Source organism: Hemiscyllium ocellatum, chromosome 5, assembly GCF_020745735.1.
Source record: "Hemiscyllium ocellatum isolate sHemOce1 chromosome 5, sHemOce1.pat.X.cur, whole genome shotgun sequence".
Taxonomy (NCBI): domain Eukaryota; kingdom Metazoa; phylum Chordata; class Chondrichthyes; order Orectolobiformes; family Hemiscylliidae; genus Hemiscyllium; species Hemiscyllium ocellatum.
Genome location: NC_083405.1, coordinates 114,842,439 through 114,857,292, shown reverse-complemented (window position 1 = coordinate 114,857,292; position 14,854 = coordinate 114,842,439). Strand labels below are relative to the sequence as shown.

Below are 14,854 nucleotides of genomic sequence, written 5' to 3'. Positions count from 1 at the left end.
TATTACCTTTTATGTAATAAAATATCCCAACTACTTAAATTAATGTGACGATTAAACTGAGTGAAATCAGCCAGTTTTTAAATTGTAATTCTCTTGTGTCACAATCAGTGAAGAAATTAATTTAAACTCAAAACCTTCTTTCTCATCCCGGTTGACTGTGTATGGTCTTCAGTAAATGATTATCAGATTACCTTCAGTGATTTGGAAACATTAGCCCTCTTCAAGCCGTCAAGGTTAAATTCAAATGGATTGCGCTTTGTTGCAGGAAAGAATGAACAGAGATTAACGTTGCACATGCAATGCAGAAACAGCATTCTGTTATAGTAAAGAGATGAGCACAACATTCCACCCAGAACACTTTGAACTGAAATGAAATGCAAGATTTTTTTTGCAGCATAAAAAGATCCCCAGAAATCATTTCTGTTAGTTAGTGCCAAGAAAAAATGACCCAAAACAAGGCTGACAAATTAAGCACTGAAGTTATAAAAGATGCATTGTCTTCAAACAGGAATGTTAATATTCTTCAAACTCCCCAGAGTGAGTAGTTATAGATTTCATTAAAAAATGAGAAACCCACCTAACTAACCAAATTTAAGGCTTGAAGGGAAAATTCTGAAATTCAGACACATCACTAATGGAAAACTAAGTGCATTCATTTACAGATAGGTGATAAGCACAAATTGCACATTTAAGAACGTACAAAGTGAGGGGCTGGATTAGTAGCATTGAAGGACTTGGATTGCTGTTCATTTATGGCCTTAAAAGAAAATGGAAAACAATTAGATACTGCAATGACTGAGTTTGCTTTAACTGGATGAATTATTTTGAACTGAAGAATTCATCTCATCCATAAACGGGTAGGCACAGCTTTAAAGTGATGTGAAAAAGAGGCAAAGGTGCAAAGGTGAAGTGACTAGATAAGGTATGGGAATGCACTGGAAAAATAGTGAAGGCAAGTTCGATTGAGGCATTCAAGTGGGCACTGGCTGATTATTTGGACAAAAAATGTGTGCAAGGGTACGATGAAAAGGTGGGAGATTGGCACAAGGTAGTGACGCTTGTTACAGGAGCCCACGCAAGCTCGATGGATTGAATGGCTTCCTTCTGTGCAGCTAAGAGAAAGTGAAGCTTCCAGATGCTGGAGCATCAGAGTTGAAGAGTGTTGCACTGGGAAAAGCACAGCAAGTCAGGCAGCATCTGAGAAGAGGAGTTGACATTTCAGGCATAAGCCCTTCATCAGGAATGTGCGGGGAGGGGAGGGGGCTGAGAACTAAAGACAGGGGTGGTGGTGGGATGGCGATAGGTGGATACAGGTAGATGGTGATTGTGTAATAAGTCGGTGGCGAGGGTGGATCGGATAGTGGGAAGGTAGGTTGATAGATCAGGTCAAGAGGGGATGCCAAGTTGGAGGGTTGGATCTGGATTGAGGTAAGAGGGAGGAGATTTGTAAACTGGTGAAGTCAAAGTTATACAGTGTGGTCATAGCATCAACAATGACTTCACCAGTTTCCAAATCTCCCCACCATCTACCTCATCCCAGATCTAATCCTCCAACTCAGCACTGCCTTTTGATCTGACACGTCCGCTCCACCCTTCCCATGAAACTATCACAATGACGTCCGACCTGCATCCACCTATCGCCATACCACCTAACTTCCTCCTAAGCTCCACCCCCAAATTTACCTCCCAGCCCCCTTCCCCCTCGACATTCCTAATGAAGGGCTTGTACACAAAATGTCAACTCTCCTGCTTTTCGGATGCTGCTTGACCTGCTGTTCTTTTTCCAGCACCACACTTTGACTCCTTCTACGCAGTAACAATTCAGGGTTTCTGTGACATACCCTTACAATGTCATGAAAACTGAAGACAATCTGTGCTTGTGGAAAACCCATTAAAATACTGGAATTCTCTCCCTAACAGCATTGTGAGTCCTCCTGCAGCACATGGACTACAGCAGTCCAAGGTGGCAGCTCAGCACCACCTTCTCAAGAGACAGGCAATAAATGTTGACTCAGCCAGTATGCCCATATCCCATGAGTGAATAAAAGTGGTACAGGACTATCTTGGCTTCTTTTAGACGAACAATAAGATAAATAAACTTGCTCACATATGGTGACAAGTCACTCTGGAAATCATAGAGACCAGCAAGCATTATGTATACTAGACTCCAGCAGGTGAGACTGCCTGCAGAAAACTAATTAGAGGGTAAAATAAAAATATTTACATGATCCATTATTTAAATTTGGTGGAAAAAAAAGTCAGTCTAATGCACCAACATGTATTAAATAAAAAAACCTTTCGTTCCCCAGTCCATGTTGAGACTGCTGCTAAATAAGGGGGAAAAAAATCAATTTATTTGGTTTTGCAGTCATGTAACTTCCTCTTTCTATGAGGAATCATTTTATTTTATGTTTTTCCTGCTTCACATTCTGTAAACTTCATCTTGGAATCTGTGTATTTAACTTATGCAATAAAATAGGGGCTTCTGCTCCCCATTTAAAAAGGGAAGCAAACACCATGTCTTTCCTCCTTCTCATTTTCGATATACTAATAAACAACTCAAAAACACCTTCCTAAAGATTAAGACCAACTTGTACAAGGATTTTTTGAAACATTTACTTTTTTGGAATTGCACATCAATTTTCTATATCAGAGCATGCATTGAAATAATAAACGTGCTCTGAAACAGGCTTGAAACAAACTAACTATATAAGCTTCCATTATTAGTGTCAACTCACAACACACAAAAAAGCAAACAGAATAGAGCACTCACAAAAAAGTCTCTAAAGATTGAGCTAGTATTTTCACAAAAGACTAGTCCTGCTGCTCTCCTCTCTCGTAAGTATCCAGACCCAAAGTTTCCTTCGTAGACATTCTTAAGGAAGATGGAAGTGAAAGAAAAAGCAGAGTGATGGGATAGGATAGGTACGTGCTGCAGGGAAAGGCAGAATGGAATGTAGGAACAGCCAGTTTATTGTAAATAACAGGCAGAGGTTGAGATAACTAGTAGCCAATGCATTTAATACCATTGCACATATATTATAAATGCACAAATTGCATTTCAATCATTTTCTGCATGCGCAATTAAAAAACATGGTTTTTCACTCAATGTAGAAATTTATATCAAATTCAACAATTTGCAAACCTGGAAATATGCACATTTCACATCAAGAATCTACACTTGATAGAAGATCTCTGCACAAAATGTTAAAAATTGAAGCAGATCTATCTGCACTCATTGTAAGCAAAGGGATTTCAAACAAATTTTGTTGCAAAGAATCGTATTGACAAAATTTATCAGCATACATTGAATAAAATTCAGCAGGGCACGTTCAAGAATAAACAAAACAATTGACATTTAGCACTTATGCCCAGATATACTAACTTGTGAAAAACACAAGAATAGTCCATTCACCAACCTGAAAGAAGGAGCCCAATTTACCACAACTATGAAAAACAGTAATAGATAAGCTATTTCATGACAAGTTAATAGATGCTGGTATTAGGGACAGAGAAGGTGTTCAACAAGATTATTATTGGGCAACTGTAAGACTAGTGAAGGAGGAGGTCTTAAGAATTACACGCTATGGTTAAAAATAATTGGAGAAGGATGACAGCAGAATGGATCATGGCATAGTAACATTAATACATCATTGCAAAATAAAAAAATCCACTTACTGGGAGATTCCTAGCAGAGTCAAGATAGATGATGAGTAAAGCAGAGGAAAGTCCATCATTGGCTGTTCCTTTAATAGCTTTGGTGCTGGCCATTGCCTGGAGAACAAATAAGCGGAGTTTTACATTATGCTAATTTTCTTGCAGTAAATCAGCATCAAGTCTCAAATTTTCATTTTCTATATTTCATATCACAATAACGTCATAGTCACGACAGAGCTCTTCAATTTACTGAATTCCCTCTTGAAGTAACATAGATTAGAACGAATGCATCATTAGCAAATTCACCATGTTTACATAAAGGAAGTGGAGTTATTGATCCAGATCTTTCCAGCCAGGGTGAAGTAATGAGAAATGCAACTGACCTCAAAAAAAAATGCTCTCAAAGATCAAGCCAGTTCACTAATGTGGGTTTAATCCTTCCTGGCGCCAACAAAGAGACTGTTTGGTGTTTCAGAATAATAGAATTATTAACAGTCCAGAAGGCGGCCATTCAGCCCATTGTGTCTGCAGATGACCAATTCATCCACTGCCATTCCTCTGTCTTCTCCCCCATACCCTACAATATGCTTATTTTTCAGATAATAATCCAATTCCCCCTTGATTGGTTCAACTGGCTCTTTCGAGGCAGTGCATTCCAGACCTTAACCAGCTTGCTTCAAAAACCTTCTGCATGCCTTAACCCATTCTCATGAGTTATTTTCCTCACTCTCTCAATGCCTTCACATATTTCCTGACGTGGTGTCCAGAACTGGATGCAATACTCCAGCTGATAGCAAACCAGTATTTCACATAAGTATAACGTATACCCCTTACACATTTACTCTGCGCCCCTACAACTAAAATAGCCCAAAATGCTGTATGCATTATTAACCATTCTCTCAGCTGCAATGATATCTGCACATAAACAAGCAAATGCCACTGCCCTTGCACTTTTAGAGTTATACTCTTTATTTTATATTGTTTTGTGTTCTTCCTATCAAATCAAATCACTTCATAATTTTCTGCATTGCATTTGAGCTATCAGTTCTCTACTCAGGAGACAGTGAGGTCTGCAGATGCTGGAGCTCAGAGTTGAGTGTGTGTTGCTGGAAAAGCACAGCTGGAAAAGCACGGCAGCATCCGGAAGCTGCCTGACCTGCTATGCTTTTCCAGCAACACACACACAACACTTGTCTACTCATCCCATCAATATGTCTATGAACTTTGTGGGATATCCTCCTGAAATTCATCTCTTTTCTTTTTAATCATTTGCAAATGTTCAACATTTTCCCTGTACACAAGATCTAGGACACTAAGATATACCAGGAAGAGCAGCAATTCTAACACCAATCACGAGAGAAGTCCATTACAAATGCCCCTCTAGTACAAAGAAGATCCATTAAGCACTATTCTCCATTTCCTGTCAACCAGCCAATTTAGCTTCCCTGATATTACTGTCACGTTTATTCCATGAGTAATGATTATGCTCACAAGTCTTTACAGTGGCACTTATCGAATGCTAAGTGCCCTGCAGCAGCACGGTCAGTGATCAGGCTGTGTAGCGAATCACAATTAAGACAATATGCAGCAGTAATTATGACTAAATACACCATTAAAGACCCAACGACACCTCATGCACAGTATAACGTTTTCGGTGACTAACAGAAGCAGGGTAACAGCAGGGTATAAAGGAGGAAGCTCATGTTAATCAAGTGATTTTTGATTATTTGCTAGACTCTAGGATATGCAATCTATTGTTACTACTGTACAAAATTGAAATATCAACACATTTACAGTTCAATATGGAAATCTAGAAGTTGCTATCAGTAATAAATACACTGCTACCTCACAAGATGCTCTGTTGCACTTTTCATAGCTGCAATTAGCAAACAATCACTGACTTGATGCAAGTCCAACATTTAGACACTATCCTTATGGTAAAAATCAATGAAAATGATAGATCTTAATTAATCAGGAATAATTGAGCATAAAGGCTACTGAAAAATTTGACTGAGAAACTAATCTTACAAGTTGTTATCTAATTTCTCAGGGGAATATTTTAAAGTTACATAATTTACAAAGCAATAAAAATAATTAAAGTTGTTTAAAAAAAATTATAGCACGGAGGTTAAACCTTAAACCCAAAGAATGACATGGGTAAACGTCAATTCAAACATTGAGCTGAAGATACCATGGCTCACCATAAAAGTTGGAAGGGAAAGCCGGGATGGTGAGTAACCTGGGGGTTGGGAAAGACATGAGATGGGCTCAAGTTAGATTTTTGAACAGAAAAGAAATTAAGGGATATGGTGAGCAGGCAGGTAAGTGGAGCTAAGTTCACAAAAAGATCAGCCATAATCTTATTGCATGGCAGAACAGGCACCACAGGCCAGATAGCCTATTCCTGCTCCTATTTCTTATGTTCTTATATAAGGTGTTCCAAACAGCAAGCACACCCCTACTCCACCCACAATAATCAACAGCTGGATGCTTGGTCTTTTCCACCACTGGAAAAATCACAAAGCCATCTCAACTGTTTTTATACTTATCCCACTGAATTCACACTGATCAAGCAACAATAGGATTTAAAAGGCATTAACAACAGCCTTCAAAAGTTACTTTCAAAGAGATATAATTCTCCATTGGCTAAGTTGGGACAGGTGTGTTCAGTGGAGACCCACCAACAGGAAAACTTGCAACATCAAACTTCAAAAAACTGAAGAGCTGACAAGTGAGTTTCTTGATGAATTACAGACTTTGACGTTGGCTAGAAGCTTCTAGCAATCAGTAGCCAGCATATTCTGGAGATTGTCATTGGACCTTGGTCTTCAGGAGATCCAAATAGTGAGGAGCCATATCTTTTTCCTGTCAGGTGCCATGGGTCATGGAGGTTTTGGGTTGGGAGGGTTATCACAGATAATGGCAGGAGATGACTTTCAGTGGCCACCCCTTGCCACACTTTCCCCGTCCTTTCCCCCCTAGATTTGGGCAAATGGTATTCCCGCACCTCTCCAACACTTCAGGCAGGGTGGCCTGGGCTCCCAGTTGAGAAACGAGTCACTCTTCCCATACCTAGGGAAGGCAGGTAATTGGACTTGTGGTGAGTTACGGTCCTTAGGTGGTCATTAATTGGCCACTTAAGGGCCCTAACTGCTAGTGAGTCAAGGTAGTTGTCCAATGACCTTCTCACCAAATGCTTACATTTCTGAGGTGAAAAGAAGTGGATTGGTAGCTCTCTAAGGCTAATTCAGCCACTTATCTGCCCTTCTCACACCTTTAGAAAGGCAACATTCTGCCCTAATGAGTGTCTTAAAAATGTAAGATGCAATATAATAGTGTTAAACCAAATAAGTACAGTACATTGATTGAGGATGTATCTTTTATACATACAAATGTCTCACCTAAAATCTACCTCAAAAGGCTCATTTAAACATAAATAACTGCAACTGTTTTGGTTCATCATTTTATGCCCAATGTAGGCATTTCAAATTTGGTGGAAGCAGGGAGAAGGAGAAAACCATGCAAAACATCAATATAAACTGCTGACTGGGTCACTAAAATTGGCAAATTTAACTTGGTATATAAAGTGTTTAAGTACCTCTGGCAGCTTGTTGGCTTCTGACAGCAGGGAGAGCCACTCGAACTTCAAGTGCAGCTTTCCAACGCTCACCTCATCCAAATCGAACCACTGTAAATGCATAAAATAGTCAAACACCTAAAAACAGTGGCCCCATGAGCCACCAACACCATCAGTTCTGGCAAAATGCAAAGATTCCCCAATCTCCCTTCACATACTTCATGTTATTTTAACACCCATTTTGCTTTAACAAAAATGTTAATCTATTTCTACTTAAAATACAGCCAATACAGATGATCCAAAATAACCATGTACCTGATCAACAAGCTGTTCCTTTTGAACTTCAGCAAGGTCAATCATAAGGCTATAATGAGAAGATACAGATATTATAATACAGGTCATGAAAACAGACATGCAGAAAAACAATAAATGTTTTAATTCATTAAATTCCCATTGCCGGAACACCTCCCAATACAGCTTGCCTATATTGAGTTTCCATTCTCATTTGGAAAGGGATGAATACTATGCCCACTGACTTATCAATTTCACCAATTTAGAAGAATAATGGGGAATCTCAAAGAAACATATAATATCCTGATGGGATTGGACAGGCCAGATGTGGGAAGAATGTTCCCAATGATGGCAAAATCCAGAACTAGGGGTGACAATTTAAGATTAAGGGGTAAACCGTTCAGGACTGAGACGAGGAAGAATTTCTTCACTCAGTTGTGAACCCTGTGGAATTCTCTACCACAGAAAGCTGTTAGGGCCAGTTCAATAGATGCAGTCAAGAGGGAGCTGGATGTGGCCCTTGTAGCTAAGGGGATCAAGGGGTATGGAGAGAATGCGGGAATGGGATACTGAGATTGCATGATCACATTGAATGATAGTGCAGACTCAAAAGGGCCAAAAGGCTTACTCCTGCATCTATTTTTTGTGTTTATATGTTTCAACATGTTGTAAAAATTCTTATCCTTGCTATGATATTCAACTGAGCCTGAAGGAAGCCACATATGATTAATGTTTCCATTTTTGAGGATTATTGAATTTACCTCTCAGTAATTACCTTGAGCAATACTGCCCTTTAAATTCTCGAGCTCCTCTACATTTTGCCATGTGCCTTCCTTGCTGCCATTAATGACCTGGTATTCAGATGTCTCGGCCTGACATTTCCTACTTACTTACCCAAACCTCTTTGCCCAGGGTCCCATCTGTCTATTCAGACAGAATCAAAGATCTGGTAAATTAGTGGCAGGATTTGATTTCTTAAACAGTTTTTAACTCCCAAACCTACAATAAACCCCATTCTACCTTGTTTAATTTCAACTTAAGTAGGCAAAAGTCCATTCCCGATGAAGGGCTTTTGCCCGAAGTGTCGATTTTCCTGCTCCTCAGATGCTGCCTGACCTGCTGTGCTTTTCCAGTACCACTCTAATCCAGACTCTTAGTCAATGGAGTACCTATTCTTCTTTTAGAGTCACGGGATTATTTTTAAATTCATGTTGCACTGGCATGACATTGGGCCAGGTGACCCAATTGGTATCTGCGCTGCTCTTGAGCCCACCCTCTTGCTGCAGACTCTCCAATCTCCAGCCCCTGCTGCTCCTAGATTCATCCTCACCCTAAATCTCCTTCATGATGAATCCTGCTTCTTGACCCTGCCACTGAAGCTTCCACTGACAGTGAGGGAGCTGTGGTGACACTGGGAAGTTTGGAATGCAGCTGCGGTCACAATATCGATTACTGAAGCTCCACTGCAGTATTTCTACACCACTGAGACACATACAATCAACACCAAGAGTCCAGCTATGATAACTATATTCCAGTTCAAGAAAGATCCAGACGTGATCCAAAAATGGACCATTCTGGTTGTGAAAGTGCAGGTGCAGAAGTCCCAAACTGTGGCTATTGTATCCTTGACTTCTCTGCAGTCACATTCGCAGGATCCTCAAGCCACCACAACTCCCTCTTAGTGAAAATTCAGGAGAGAGAAAACTGCAGGGGGCAGAGTTATAAGTCAGAGATTCAGTGAACTGGTGAATCAGGGAGCATTAGAGGCTAAAAGTTGGAGGATTAAAAATGTGAGTTAGGGATAGGAGAGGGTTTAAGGTAGGTCATCAGGAGAAAGAGTCTGCAATGATCAAGATGTCAGTGTTAGCAGAATCACAAACTCCCCAGTGTGAAACTCCCCATTTGGCCCATCGAGTAACACACTAACAATCCAAAGGGCATCCCACCAGACCCAACCCCCACCCATTCCCATAACCTTGTATTTCCCATGACTAATCCACTTAGGCTGCACATCCCTGAACACTACGGCCAATTTAGCATGGTCAATCCACCTAACCTGCACAACCTTGAACTGTGGGAGGAAGCTGGAGCACCCTCAGGAAACCCACGTAAACAAGGGGAGGATGTGCAAACTCCACACTGACCAATGATAGAATCAAAGCTGGTACCCTGGTGCTATGAGGCAGCAGTGTTACCACTGAGCCACTGTGCCACTCAAATGAAAGGTATGTGCAAAATTGCCACTTCTTTTCCTTTTTATTTTAATATTTTCATTTACCAATACAGGATTGGAGCAATGTTAAATATTTCAACTTACAAGAGATCATGTGATTTATTTTCTGAGAAGGAAGGTCCTACATTTTGTTGAAATTTGACATTCTTGCACTCAGCACAACAATTCACAAGATAAATCAATATTAATATGGTGTAGGAGAGAAGATTGCTAATTGGTCTATAAGTGGAATCTGATTTGATCTCTAAGATAATGTTTCTGCCAAAGGGTTCATAAATGTAATTTCTTTCTTTATCACTCTCTGCATTTTACAGCTACATACTAACAAAATCTAATCTAATCTAAAAACAACTCTTCTCATTTCCAATCATTAACTAAGGGTTGGAATATATATCAGGTATAAGGCAAAGGCACAATTTAAAATAATTGACCTATCTTCAACAACTCTGGCGGAAAATACATAACTTGCTCACATTATTAAGATTCAAATCTGCAACACATTAAAATTCACAAGTGGCACACATTTCACTTCAGTATACAGCGGAAACGCGATTATCCAAATGTGATGGGTGGGCACTATTTCCTTCAAATAATTGATTATTCGGAAAATTGATTAAATGCCTTTCCTCTGGGGCTCAATGTTTTAAAGTGCTCCCTATTCAGGAGACTGCAGCAGCGCACGAGACCCCGCCCCCAACCCGGTCCAACCACGCACCCCTGCTCTAAACCTGCTCCCCCACTCCCAACCCGCAGCCCCCCTCCCCTCAACCTGGTCCAACCCTGCCCCACCCCACCCCACCCCCCCCTGCTCCCAATCCGGTCCAACTGCACCCTCAACCTCATCCAAGCCTGCCCCTGTCCCCCAATCCAGTCCAACCCACCCCCAACTCCATCCAACACAGTTCCCCAGCACAAAACGCATGAGCCCCCCACCCCGGGCATCTGGACTGCATCTACCATAAGTCTCCAAGTAGCACACAGACACACACACATTTTACTGCAAATTTTTGACAGGTTCCATGTTTGTCTGTATACAACAATGTTGGAGAGACTATTCCTGGGAAGGGGCACGTGGGAGGAGGTTAGGGTACACCCCTGTGTAGAACTCCAGGGAAAGTGTAGAGAGAGAGAGAGACGTAATGTTTCTATAAGGACATTGTGATCTCCTTTGGATAATTGGTTATTTGGATAATCGAGTTTCCTCTGTACACTGGAAAATCCTATCAGGTTTCATCAATGGGAAAACCCAAATATCTCTATTTTCACCAGTAGCACCTATTCGGTCAGCAGTAGTGCCATGATATAACTTTTCAACAGAGGGAGCTTTGTCAAGGGAGCTGCTAAAACTACAGCTCTTGCATTCAATTTTGAGAGAAAAGATTTTAAAAATTTATTGTGCATAATGTTGCATGTTTTGGCCACCAAGTGTCACTGCTGAGCAGCCTAATTTCAATAGTCTCAGTTTACAAACAAAGTCTGCTGACTGCCGGCATCTCTTGCATGGGAATAAATCTCGCACTACGTATGCGTGAATTGCAGGACCACGCATAAGAGGGAAACGGGATCGACAACTGCATAGTAATACAGACTATTATTTGTGCAAAAAAGTTTCTCCTCCTATTCTCTCTGGTTCTGTGGTCAATCACCTTAAAACTGTCACTTGAATACAAACCCTTCATCTTTCGTTATTTCAACATGAAGCGTTCTCTCAATCCTCCCTGAAGCAAGCAAACTTAGCCACGTAACTGTAAACTCCTAGTCAGTGGAACCATCCTCTAAATTTCTTCGGTACCGTCTCCAAAACGTTCATAAAATGAGTGTGAGAGAGAGGGTGTGAGAGGGTGTGTGCGCACGCGAGAGAGAGAAAGCAAGGAGAGACACAAACACTGTACATCTCTGTATTGGAGGAGGGAAATTGGACATGATGTTCCAGCTGGGTTCAAACAAATGTTTTATATAGATCTAGCGTCACTGCCTGACTTTTTTTTTAAAACTACATGCCTCTACTTATGCCTAGATCCCTCATTCATTGTTGATTGTTTTATTAATCAATCTTTTCACTTCCTATGATGAATGCACAAGTCTCCCATATTTTTCTGGTTTTGCAAACCCTTTAAAATTGTATCATTTAACCTGTTTCTGTAGATAAATACAAAAAGTGACACCACTTCCTGTTTTTCTTATGTTTCTTTTCAACACATTTCTAAGGAAACAGAATGTCCCACCTTCCCCGGTTATTCGTCAAAACCACATCCTTTTAGTCACGTCCACACATCTTTCTCAATGACTTGCCCTGCACATCTCCGACAAAAATCACTGAGCAGCAGCAGTGCAAAGCAGTTAAATTCTCTCCCCGTCAACCAAGATGTTAGCCTCCATTACCTTCACCACACCTTATGAAGAACCTTTGCCTTGGCCTTGACTGTGGGCCACCTCATTCCACTGATCTGTGAAATTGCTCAGATATACCAACCACCTTTGCCCCTCCCCATTAAAGATGCAGCTCAACACAGAAACATCACTAATTCATCAGAACATATTGCAGGGAGTCATTTCTTTTTCAAAAACCAAAACTTTAATTTCTTTTACCTGCCAAGAAAATCATCTTTGTCTGGATCTTCATCAAAAAGTTCAATCTCAAGTTCTTGACCAGGATTTTCATAAATCAGTGCCTATAATTACAATTTTAAAATATATTGAAATACACCTAACAATATTATATCAATTCAATCTGCAGACAAGTTATTGAAGCTACTTATGGTCTGGAAAGTCTCGCGTCAAATACCAATCTGTTATTTGGAAATGACCAAATTTTCTTGCATCACTTAAATATAAAAGCGAGTGTTAGCTTATAACAGTCCAGAGCAGCACTGCAGCCTCTCACATTGCTCACTTTCTGTCCAGTCGTTTGATCATTTAGTGTCTTTGTTTTGCAGAAAATGCAGTAATTGAGATTAGTTCAGCTCCTAGTTATTGTCCTTAAAGTGAAGGCTCAAAATGTCAAGTTGTCAGCTAGCCCAGAAAAAAAACCAACCAGAACTTCAAGCCCAGCTCACATTTGCTCTTAATTCAAATTGTGAAAGATCATGTTATTCTCAAATGAAAACTGCATATACTCTTGTCAGAATATAATAGAATCCCTATATTGTGGAAACAGGCCATTCAGTCCGACAGGGTCACATTGATCCTCCGAACAGCTTCCCACACAAACCCATCGCCTTATTTCCCATGGCTAACACACCTAACCTGCACAACCCTGGGCCCTAAGGGGCAATTTAGCATGGCCAATCAACTAACATGCACCCCCTTGGACAGAGGTGAAACCAGAGCACTCTGAGGAAACCCATAGACACACTGGTAGAATGTGTAAACTCCACTCAGTCACCTTAGTGTGGAATCAAACCCAGGTCCTTGGCGCTGTAAGACAGCAGTGCTAGCCACTGAGCCAGTGTACCACCTCTGTTCTTGTTCTCCAGATGTCTTCAAAACCTGATCAAATTAATTCTGCCAGACATCTTCCTGAGAGATACAGGAGTTTCACTTCAGAAAATTCTTCCATGGTATGTGAGTATCGCCAGCAAGACCAAGATTTTATTGCACATCCCCAACTAGCCTTGGACTGAATGATTGCTTGAAAATTTGAGGGCAGTTGAAAGTCAATTACATTCCTGTGGGTCTGGAGTTACATGTCAACCAGATCTATTAAACAGTTTTCCTACCCTGAACCAGATGGAGTTTTTGTTTTTATATCAACCGATGATAGTTTCATGGTCATCATTACTGATAATATTTCAATTCCAGAATTATAACCAATTTAAATTCCAAACAGAGTCACAGTGGATGTGAACAAATGCCCCTGCAGCATTAGCATGGGCTTTTGGATCATGAGTCCAGTAACAATACCCCTGCACTACTGTTGTTCTGTACAAAAATAATTCACGCTGTTCTTAGCCTTAAGCTGTCTGTGGCAGCTATCAGGATTGTGAGCCTCTCCACTGACTCATTAGCTAGGTAGAGACCACAGGCCCCATAAACTCCAACCCTGAAGTCTCCCAATATTTTCAAAGCTTAGCCCTTTATTGATAGCTGCATGAATTTCATATCCTATCAAAGCATGTAAGGACAAGAATTTAAACTGTTTAAAGATATTTAAGGCCTGCACTGAAGCTGCTGGCAAAGGAAGAAAGATTGTGCCAAAGCTTGCCACTGTACTATAAAGACCTAAGACCGCAGAAGAAAAGCAGAAGCCTGGTACCCATGAAGCAGCAGGGAGGTCCTCTTTCTAGAAAGTTGCAGGATGCCACCACACCATACACCAGAGACATCTCTGTTCTTAGTCAGTGGCATTGCCTCCAACTCCCTCCCCCTTCAGCTCCTACTCTCTCTCCAATGAGTTATCACTGTGCTGAAAATGACCATCCTCAATGTCCACACCCTTGAAAGGGACCATATTATGGAGAATACAGCAGACCACCATAAGGCATGGGTCTTACTGCCCTCTCCAATGTAATGTCCTGGTTGTGAACCTAATGTGTTTCTCAGCATCAGGAAAGAGACATCCGTCACATTGGTAGTGCAACCCCGTGGAGCTGCCTGGGAGATACTGCTGAAGTGACTGATGCTCAGGTCCTTGTGACCATCTGCCAAGAGAATTCTCAGTCATCGACAGGTATTTTTGCCTCTGCTTGCATTTTTCTGTTGCTCAGAATGGTGCCTTCTTTTTATTTGTGCCTCATGTCCATCTCCTCTGGTCTCCTGATGCCCAGCATTCTCTTCCACGTGTAACCTGCTGCTCTTCATCTCCTCACCCTCACTCAGTCTGCTACTCCTACCAGGAAATTTTCTTGTCATGGTATGTCATGCTGATCTATCTTACATCATTCTCAGAGATGCACTGCAGTTTGCCTGCAATCACCCTAATGTCCATATTCCAGCTATGCTTAAGTCAACCCTTCTTTGCTGTTGTCCTGAACTTTATCCTGTTGAGATATCCCAGTGTCTTTTCAGCTCTGATCAAGTGGCCAAATGGCAACACTTTTTTTCCTAAATGTCACTTGATAAGTTTTTCTTTCTTTTACAATTTCAAGCACCTGTAC

General features: G+C 40.9%; 1 protein-coding gene across 2 annotated transcripts in view; it reads right to left on the bottom strand.

The window, feature by feature from the left end:
* Window positions 1-14,854, bottom strand: part of LOC132815831 (extended synaptotagmin-2-A-like) — a 219,472-nt gene that overhangs the window by 26,577 nt on the left and 178,041 nt on the right. The window contains exons 10-14 of one of the 2 annotated variants that reach the window (XM_060825118.1): window positions 12,348-12,430; window positions 7,550-7,598; window positions 7,256-7,345; window positions 3,679-3,774; window positions 192-254 (exon numbers count right to left, since the gene is read on the bottom strand). In XM_060825118.1, coding sequence (XP_060681101.1) covers window positions 192-254; window positions 3,679-3,774; window positions 7,256-7,345; window positions 7,550-7,598; window positions 12,348-12,430 — 381 coding nt within the window. The remainder of the gene's footprint in view (window positions 1-191; window positions 255-3,678; window positions 3,775-7,255; window positions 7,346-7,549; window positions 7,599-12,347; window positions 12,431-14,854) is intronic. The other variant, XM_060825119.1, reaches the window with a different exon arrangement.